General features: G+C 39.8%; 1 protein-coding gene across 2 annotated transcripts in view; it reads right to left on the bottom strand.

Moving 5' to 3' along the window:
- Positions 1–10,243, bottom strand: part of LOC308103926 (uncharacterized protein) — a 66,216-nt gene extending 55,973 nt beyond the window's left edge. For both annotated transcript variants that reach the window (XM_080454138.1, XM_080454137.1), the window contains exons 1-3: positions 10,113–10,243; positions 3,532–3,876; positions 1,637–1,909 (exon numbers count right to left, since the gene is read on the bottom strand). In XM_080454138.1, coding sequence (XP_080310264.1) covers positions 1,637–1,909; positions 3,532–3,876; positions 10,113–10,239 — 745 coding nt within the window. In that variant the 5' untranslated portion in view covers positions 10,240–10,243. The remainder of the gene's footprint in view (positions 1–1,636; positions 1,910–3,531; positions 3,877–10,112) is intronic.
- Between the last annotated feature and the right edge of the window lie 474 nt (positions 10,244–10,717).

The following is a 10,717-nucleotide window of genomic DNA, read 5'->3' on the forward strand; positions in this document are numbered from 1 at the left end:
TTAGACCTGCTGGTGGCGCTATAACAGGCCAATGTGAAAAGGGTGGCATTTCTTCCTCGGCCTAGTGGGAATGTGCTTGCAAAATTTCACCGAAATCACACACTGCGTTCATGATTTGAGGAATTTTGTTCAAAACTGACCTATACTGCAAACTTTAGAAGCCAATGTTAGCCAAGTAGGATGGAATATGAAATATCGTACACATCCATCTTGATCACATGACTATAGAGATACTGTGTACCGATTTGCGTGATTTTTGGACAGAATCTGAAGGAGTAAGAGCAAAAAATGTGTTTTACAAAACTCAGCCTCCTGGTGGCGCTCTAAAAGGCATATGTGAAAAATGCAGGGCAAATGTTTTTCCTTGGCTTCTAGGGAGTGTGCGTGCAAAGTTTCACGCAGATCGGTGCAGTTATACAGTAGCTATAAACGTGAATCGGCCTGTTAAAGCGCCACCATGAGGCTGATTTGAACGTTTTCAAGTGGCATTTCTTCCTGGGCCAAGTGGAAATCTACGTGGAAAATCGCATGCTTCGTTCATGATTTGAGGCATTTTGTTCGAAATGAACCAATCCTACAAACTTTGGAAGACAATTTTAGCCAATCAGGAAGGAATATGAAAAATCAGACAGATCCGTGTTGATCACATGGCTATGGAGATACTGTGTACCGATTTGCGTGTTTTTTGGACAAAATCTGTGGCGGAGATTAGCTGGTCGCAGACAGAAGGACGGACACACACACACACGGACGGACGGACATGGGGAAAAACATAATCTCTCGCCATGCCTTTCGGCCTGGCGGAGACAATGATTCAATTTTTTTTCAAGATTTTTCAAAACTAGCAGATGTACTGAGCTTAGTCTGCTAGAAACTTATGTTGTTTTTTATATAAGGTATACATATAGCTAAACATTTAAAATGACACAGATGCTTTCCCGGTTTCAATGCGTTAAAGTCTTTAATGGGTCTTTTGGGCACCCCTTCTGAAATGGTGAGATACACCCTAAAGAATGTGCGTCCAAAATTTGGTGCTTGAATCTGCCGCGTAACGATTTCACCTTTTGCTGAGCTTAATTCCCCCTACTACCAGGGATTGTGCGTGCAAAGCAAACACTACCTGTCTCCCTATGTTGGATTACCTCCCCTCATTATGTTCACGCTTCCTTTGACGCGCAATCCCATTGTACTAGTATAAATTAGGTTGTAGGTATTGACAGTTGGTAATAAATTACATGCAATTTTTCGCTACTCGAAGCAGTTCGGTCAGTGCCATTATACATGTATCAGATTTTGGTACCCAGCCCTAGCAGCATGAAATGACAACCAATAACTACAAACAATACTTATTAATGGCTATATAGACTCATATTGTGCTGAATAAAAGTAGACATACTTCCTGTTGTCATTCAGCGTTAATGTGTGTACTGAAACTCACCATAGAGTGAAGTTACGAGAGAATATGATACTACATATTAGTCTGATAAAAGGAATAATTTATACGTGTAGCACAATGTAATTTTTTTTGCTGTATTTACAGAATGTATACAGAATTTTACACTGACTGAATAAAGTATGACAGAGCTGTTTACAGATATTGACAGAAGTGTTAAAGAGTGATGGAAAGGTTTATTACCTGCAGAGGTCTCAACAGTGTTGGTGTGGTTGATGTGTGATAGGTGAACTCTGCAGGTCACGTTCGTTCCGCGCCTCACCGTCACATCCCTCTGGACTTCGTAACAGTGTTGAGAACGTTTGACTGTCACTGAGGGTTCAGCAGTGATGTTGTTTCCCTCACTGTCCAGCCAAGACACCTCAGGTTTTGGATACCAGCACCCAGAATCACATTTCAAAGATAAACCATCACCTTTTGGTCCATTTAAAGAGATCACTGGCTGAACCACAGCCCCTGCAACAACAAATAAACATGATCAATCAATATGTGCACCATATAAGGCACAAGGGTAGGAAAAGATGGGAACGTGACGTAGCATAGCATTAGAGCTCCCTGTATTCTATTGCAGGCATGAGCAATCAATCCCTCATTCAGACCATATAAGGAAAAGGCACAAGGGTGATAAAACATGGGAACAATACAGATTATAACAATCAAAATTGTGTTTCTTTAAGAATATCACATATGCCTGGGCTGGTATATTATTCCAGTATTGCTTTCTTTAGGTTCCTTTTTAGTATGACTGAAATGGAATTTGATGTGAATTGTTTCCAGATTTGCACAATGACTACTTTTACTTTTGGTACTTTAAGTATATTTTGATGCCGATACTTTCGAACTTTTACGCATTTTGAATACGGGACTTCTACTTGTAACAGATAGAGTATATATACATTGCAGTATTGATACTTTTACTTAATTATTGAAATGAAAAACATTTGCACCTTAAGGACTACAGTCCTGTTTTTGTTTTTATAATAAAGACCATTCAAGCAGCAAGTTTTTCCTCATGTTTTTGAAAATATACTGCAGAGATGAAAGCTGTAGTGTAGCTGCTACTAGTATGGACTGAATGGGCAGCAGCAAAGCGTTAGGGAAATGCCAGTATTCTGAGGGCTGTCCCCTCAATGCTAATGTAAACCCTGGTTGGATAAGGTCATAAGGATTAAAAATTGGATACGGAGATGAATCTGACACATGGCTGTGGCAATAATTTTGACAAATAATAGCTCGCAGTAACGTATTGAAAAAAAAAAGAACTATAAACTAGTTCATTTTTGGAACCATGAACTTTAGTTCAAAATGTTGAACTATGAACTGAACTATTTGATTTTAAAATTTGAGAACTGAACTTTGAACTAGTTCATGTAGAAAGTGAACTTTCCCAACACTGCCTATAATATACAGTAATATAATAGCTGATCTACAAGCTGCACGACAAATGTTATCTTTGGCCAGCAGTAGCACTAGCGAGCAAATAAGTGAAACATACCGATGTCTTTCCACTTGCTGCTTTAATAATAGCCAACTGAGAATGTGAATATTAGTTTTTTAGGTTTCTCAATATATCACAGATTGTGTTTTGGACAGGATTAATTAGACAGAGGCTACAGTGATTGTGACGGCCATGCACACGCTTGGCCCTCTCTTTCAATGTGATGTTTCTTTCTCTTTTGATCTTGCCACTTAAACACACGGCATGGAATATAGCACTGTATCTTGCACTGATCTTAAGGGAATGGCAGCCGACACTCTGATTGGTTTGATTAATATATTTTTTAATGGATATGACGCATCAACTGATGGTGAGAAAACGCTAATGTTACTTCCGCCGAATTAGTTACATTTTCGCCTGAAACAGATAATAAAATGTGAGTGACTGACTATCATAAACGATACAGAGCCACCTCCCTGACAATATCGCTGAGACAGTTTGTTTATTTTTGGACCACAATTCTTATATGAGACGATTCTAAGATGACCCACTGTTATTCTCCATAGAGAAATTAATTCCGCAACCCAGGGGATGAACGAGTGACGTCAGGACTTCTGTACTCTAGGGCCCTGAATCTTACCAACAAACAGCTGGATTAAACTGAAGTTCTTCCAACCAGGAACATAACACTTGAACTCCCCTTCGTCTGAGAGCTTCACCCTGATCAGTTTCAGTGAGATGTTTCCCCGTTTCAACTCATCATCAGCAAACAGGAACGTTCTCTGTTTGTACAATGGGTTCTTATCAATAGATATGTCACGTCCATCTTGGAGAACGTGCACATATATCGGCTTCAGGTCAGGTCTGGTCCACTCCACTGTCTTCTTCACCACGTCGACAGGCGGTTCAATGTAACAAGGAAGGATCACATCATCTCCCACTTTGGCCAGCACAGCTTCAGAGGATCCAATCACCTGAGGTTCTCCTTAAAACAAAACAAAATGGCGTGTTATTCTTATATTTTTTATTTAATTTAGATTTCTGCTGTACAGATGCTAAGTATGTTTACAACAACCACACATTCACACCAAGGCCAAGGAAGACACGAAACTCACAACCATTGGCCAAAGGGTGGCGCTATAGCAATCAATTGAAAATGCCAACTTTGAACAGGTATAAATCATGCCCTGTTTGACCTACAGCCATGAAACTTCTATACACACAGGCGTCTCCTCATGCTTAAAGGGACTACACCATGAATTTTAACTTTTCCTTCTTTTTTGTGTTTTTGGTCTCCCCTACCTCTCTTCTATCCCAAGAAACACCCCAGTTTGAACACTCAGGCTTTCACAGCATATCTGGGGTTTTCTGTAAATTGGTCTCAAAACAGACCAAGCTAATTTTCACCCAAACGTGACGTCACGTTCGGTACAATCCCTCCCGTTTTTTCAGTTACTAAAAAAAAAAAAAAAATATATATATATATATATATATATATATATATATATATATATATATATATATATATATATATATATATATATATATATATATTTTTTTTTATATATATATATATATATATATTTTTTTATATATATATATATATTTTTTTTTTACTTTTTCCACAGAACCAGGAGATAACATGCATACAAACTGGCTCAATGGCGCCCCGTGCCAAACAGGACAATGTGGTATTGTAGGTGAAAGTGCTTTATAAGCCAGAGAGAAGTTAGATGGAATGAGTATATCTGAGGCTTGATTTAGGCTCAAACCTTTTGAAAAACATTTGAGGGACATAAACAATATGATATTAAATATAAAAAAATTAAAAAAAATCATGGTGTAGAATAGATCCTTTAACAACTTTTGTGGTCTGACTTTTGACCTCTGACCTTTAGATCAACCACCATTTTGAATTATATGAAAAACAGTAAAAATCTCATCCTGGGATTTTAGAGCAATCTGCACAAAACGTTTTAGACATGAACTTTGGACCTATTCACATTTGTTTGAAACGTAGAGGGTCATTCCAAATATCACTGAAACCAATCTTACTCCAATTGGCCAAAGGGGGGCGCTATAGCAATTTTTTAAAATGCTAACTTTAAACAGGCATAAGTCATGCCTCGTTTGGCCAACAGCCATGAAACTTGCTTACACATGTGCCTTGACTCATGAGGAACACAGCTATCACTTTGACCAGTAAGCTCCGCCCTTTTTTTTTCTCCGCCATATTAAGCAGTTTGAAAAACACTTAAACCCAGGATTTCTGAGCAATTTGCGTGAAACTGTGTCATCTGTGTGAGCTCCTTTTTCACAAGTTCAGGTGTTTTGGTTCAATGGCTTGTCGCTACAGCATCCGTCTTTTAACCACAAGGTCGCCGGTTCAAGCCTCACTTCACGCAGACTTCATTTCAATGGACCCTTCGCTAAACCCCACCCCAAAAGCGATTGTCCAATGCCAGCTTAGCAACCGTTGTTAGCCTGGCATAGGTCTGGCAAGCTTTCGTCTGTCAATGTTATTTCGCCCGCACACACACAATCATTTGCAACATAATAGCAAGAATAGGAATACCACGATAACGCAATGGTGACTATGAACCACGTACCCAAACCCGTTGGAGGTTGCTTTTCCCAAGCTGAAATCTGCACTTAAACTGCAAGGCTGCATGGCTGTGTTGTTGAACACATACACAGCTTAACGTCTGGAAAGAAAGTTACACGACTCACTCGCCCAGGTGGTGTCAATAATAGGCTAAGGCTACTAATCACCGTAATCGTAACAAAATTCAGAATCACAGCGCTGCCCGTTTCGGATTCCGCACGTTAACACTCGCGTGACTAGTCGGTCAATCTGGACGATTTTGAGAATTTAAAGTGGATTATCTTCTCTCATGAAGCTGTTTTTCATGTCTTTCAATGAAGACACGTTGTGAGCTATCTATCTGTAAGGACAGACATCTCGTTATATTCATGGCTTGATTTCTCCCATTCCAGAAGTTTACAAATATATATAAATAGTTAAATTACGAGCCTATTATTATTATCATAATTATATATATAATTAAATTATAATGGTAATAATTGTATTTCACTGTGCTGCTGCTTCTATTCTGTTACTTTTACTTTACTGGAGTATTTGCAATTGTCTATACTTTTAACTTCTACTCCACTACATCTCAGAGGCAAATATTGTGCTTTTACTCCACTACAATTATTTGAAAACTTTAGTTAGTAGTTACTTTGCAGATATAAATGATTACGTTATAAAACATAAAACACAGAAATACACACTACTGCTTCATGCCTCACTCAGGGCCGCGCCAAGGGTAGTGCGAACGGTGCGGCCGCACAGGGCCCCGCGCTTGGGGGAGCCCCGCGCGGGGCCCCGCGCGGGGCCCAAGGAACCCCGATCCTGGGTACGTGGCTGAGTGGAGGGGACCCCCCTCCACACCTCCAAAGGGACATTTTTTTTTCTTACATTTTTATGGTGGTACTTTGTACTTAGAATATTTTTTGTATTTTTCAAAAAGAACCAGGGGACCCCCTTCGGTGGTCCCTCTCTACCCAGCCCAATGCACCCCGATCCTGGGTACAAGGCTGGGTGGAGGGGACCCCCCTCCGCAGGGACCTGGTGGTACTTTGCACTTAGAAGATTTTTTGGATTGCCTCGGGCGGCAGGCATCTTTATATATTATTATATATTATCATATATTAATATTATAAAGACACAAATATATTATCGCGAAAACATATTATTAACGTTCTGTTAAAACAAACAAATTATCCATAATTCACTAAATAATCACCATTAAGCCTCTTCAAACTTATTTAATAAAACGTTCTGTTAAAACAAACAAATTGTCCATAATTCACTAAATAATCACCATTAAGCCCTTTTCAAACTTTAATATATCAATGATATAAATAGGTTACCACTGGAAAAAGACGTTCCACATAACATTGTTATTTAATATGAAGAACAGTTAGTGTGATTTGTAACAGTGTTCAATAAAGTTTAGAAAAGAAAAAAAGCCACAAGCCAATCACAATGTGCCACGTCATCGTTCAGACGTACAGCCAATCATAGTGTGTGACGTTGATCGCAGGCGCAGGACCAAGCCCCCAGAGTTGCTGAGAAACATTGAAGCTGCCACCCCAGTGGCCAAAGCTGGAACTGCAGGCGGGGAGAAATACATGCACGCGCAAAACATACTGACAGATATTTATATTTATACATATAAATATGTAAACATATTATACATACATACATATGCATTTACATATAAATATGCATCTCGAGTGTATTTAATAAATATCTCGCGTTCAATCCTTGACACACGGGCTGCCGTAGAACGCAAAAAGGACACTAGTGCGCATGCTCATAACTCTAATGGGGGTACAAAATCAAACCAATAATTCTACTTCCGGCAGGTTTCCGGGTGCTTCAAAACGCCACTGAGCACATTCATTGAAATGATAGCTGGGGGCGGGGCAATCCGCCCTCTAGTTATATTATACCTCTATGCGCAGGACCCGAACAGATAGTGCAGGCCGAGCACATCGTGTACTCACACCGGCGCTCTCTCACAGTATAACTGCGTTCAATAGTTTGCCATATTTCCATGGTTACATCGGTTTGTCATGTTGTATTTCATACTATCCTGTGTTTCCGAGGCGCCTTGAACACACCATCAGCCAAAAAAATGAAAAGCCGGGCGGTCTCTGACATTCATCTGCGCAGCGTGGAGTAAACCCAATCTACATGCACACTACAGACTAACTATGTATAGCACCCATGATTACAGATAGATAGCCTCTCCGGTTAAAAATGCAAGAGTAGCACCACTTAGCTTTATAAAATCCCTGTCCATTGATCAGTTGTTGTGTCACTGTAGCACGCTGAGTGATAATGATCCACAGCTGTTTGTTCTTCTGGCAGAGTCTCCTACGCTTGTAGGTCTGCTATGTTTTTAAAACATTATGGCTAAAAATGGCATAATCCTGGATTATATTCATATAATATAATAATACAGGCCATGGTCATTTTTCAGGTCAAGGACCCCTTAGCTACCCCCCCACTACATAGGCTATATTGCAGGGGTCTTCAAGAGGGGGTCCAGGACCCCTAAGGGGGTCCTCAGAGTTACTACAGGGGGTCCGCCAAATCTTTGTGTGATATGATTTTCTCTTTTTTTTACCTTAATCACTTGTCTTGAACCCTAGCATCCCTTTGCTGAGGAGAACTTTAGCCAAACATAGCAGATCTACAAGCTCACAACGTGTTGTGAGCTTGTAGATCAGCTATTTTTGGCTAAGAGTTATAAATGTAGAGGGAAAAAAGAGCAGACCAAGTAGCAAGTAAACAAAAAATGTATAATCTGAAACACAATTGTATACAATATAGAGGGGGGATATATATATATATATATTTAAAAGAAAATAGTAGGCCTAATACTAATTGTATTACTATTACTAATATTACTATTAGTAATAGTAATAATCCGACACATAGTGTTAAAAGGGATAAAATAATTTCTGTCTGTGGTTCTGGGCTGTGGCAATAATTTTGACAAATAATAGCTCGCAGCAACGTATTGAAAAAAAATAACTATAATAGTTCATTTTTGGAACCATGAACTTTAGTTCAAATTTTTTAATTATGAACTATGAACTGAACGAACTGAGTTCATTTAAAATGTTGTGAACTGAACTTTGAACTAGTTCATGTAGAAAGTGAACTTTCCCAACACTTCCCCTATCTATATCGCGTTTAATAACCCTGTATGGTGACTTGACATGGTATCAGTGACAGTGTTGCATTGCTGAATTGGAACATGGTTGCACACTCTATTTCAATGACGTGATGCGCACGTCGCTTAACACCTACACTACAGGCCACACAATGGACAATTGATATGCATCTAGGCTCATTCCTACGTTAATTCACCTGGTGTGAGTCGGGAGCCTTTGTAAACTTTGTTGAGGTGTGAATTTAAAGTTGTTTTAAATCTATGCATGTGCCTGCGCATGCTCCTGGTCAAATATAGGTTCCTGCACGGCGTCCTGCGCAAGGCCGTCCCATGAGCAATGCAACCCTGCATGCATGGTATCTCCCACAGTGGGAGCCCCACTTCTGTTTAGTTGCGCAGTGAACAAGAGAGACAGTGTTGCCAGATTGGGCTGGAAAAAATAGCATTGGGCGGGCACATTCGCTTGCTTTTTAACATATCGCTGAGAGAGAGATCCCTTAGCTGAGAAAGAGATCAAGCAGAGACCCCCATATGCAGGGGTCTTCAACAGGGGGTCCAGGACCCCTAAGGGGGTCCTCAGAGTTACTACAGGGGGTCCGCCAAATCTTTGTGTGATATGATTTTATCTTTTTTACCTTAACCACTTGAACCCTAGCATCCCTTTTCTGAGGAAAACTTTAGCCAAAAATAGCAGATCTACAAGCTCACAATGGTTGTGAGCTTGTTGTAGATCGGCTATTTTTGGCAAAGAGGTACGTGTAGAGTGAACAAAAAGAGCAGACCAAGTAAACAAAAAATGTATAATCTGAAACACAATTGTATACAATATAGAGGGGGTCCCTGGCAGGGACCCCCTCTATATTGTATACACGCCAGATGAAGCCTTCATCTGGCGTTTTTTTTTCACGTAGCACGCTGGCAGCAGATGATTCAAAATTACGATATGGAAATATCTAAGCCGTGCCCAAAAGCCGCTAGAACAGCAGAGAAAAAAGAAAGAGCGACAGTTTCCGGCCTTAAAAGAAAGTAGCCTAAATCATATTCATGTCTAATAAACAATGTTGTTGTCTATCAATGCATGCGCGCATTACGCACATTACGCAGGCGTCTGCTGACTGCAGTGTTTGAGACACACACGCACAGTCACAGAGAGTGGAGGAAAGTTTGCGGTGGGGCCTCGGGATTTTGCGCTACGCCGCTGACCTCACGTGAATTAATGTCTCCCCTGGCTGCCAGTGCCAGATTCATATTTAGATCTTAGTTGGAAAAAAAATCACATCTGGACCCCCCCCCCGGTAACTAAGTAACTACCAGTCCCAATGAAAACAATAGTATGCTACAGTCGAGAGGCTGTACATTTCCACAACACACATGACCTTATATCCACTCCCTATTAAACTTAAACTAGCAGCCCCTCCCTTCCCTATACACTGTAAATAACTTGCATAACGTATAACTTTATCGTTACCTGTCACAGATGTGTTGTAACAGCTGGTCCATATTACCAAGAGAATGTGTAAATAAATCCACATCGATGGTTTGACAGAACAAACACTGACTTGGAGAGAACAATATGAGACAGAGTGAACCGCCATGATTTCCTGCTCCTTCGTCTTAAGTTGTCCTGTTAAACACAAACTGGATAAAAGGATGGATTACTTTCGATTTCATCCATGGATTTTACACGTCAACAACATGACTTGTTCAATTGTGTACCAGTAGAGGTCGCTGTGGCTCTGCTGATTCATCATAATTATTCACAAACGGAATAGCTTGTATTTGAAATGTAATTAACTGGTGTTCATGATCTTATACTTCATGTTGGGGAAAGACTGAAGAGGAGGAATAATTCCACAATTAATAAATGACCCTCAGGCCATTGTTTGTCATGCTAATTTATTTTAAACCATGTAAAAGTATATAGGCATATGTAATATTTTTGTATGTTTACATTTTACCACGAGCGTGACTGTTGATATTTAGGTCAGCGTATAATATAATATAATATACGTAACTCTCTCTCTCAATGGGTCTGATTTAGGTACCCTTCACAAGTCAATTGAGTTTGATTGA

Source organism: Gymnoscopelus braueri, assembly GCF_963280865.1.
Source record: "Gymnoscopelus braueri genome assembly, chromosome: 16".
In the NCBI taxonomy this organism is placed as follows: domain Eukaryota; kingdom Metazoa; phylum Chordata; class Actinopteri; order Myctophiformes; family Myctophidae; genus Gymnoscopelus; species Gymnoscopelus braueri.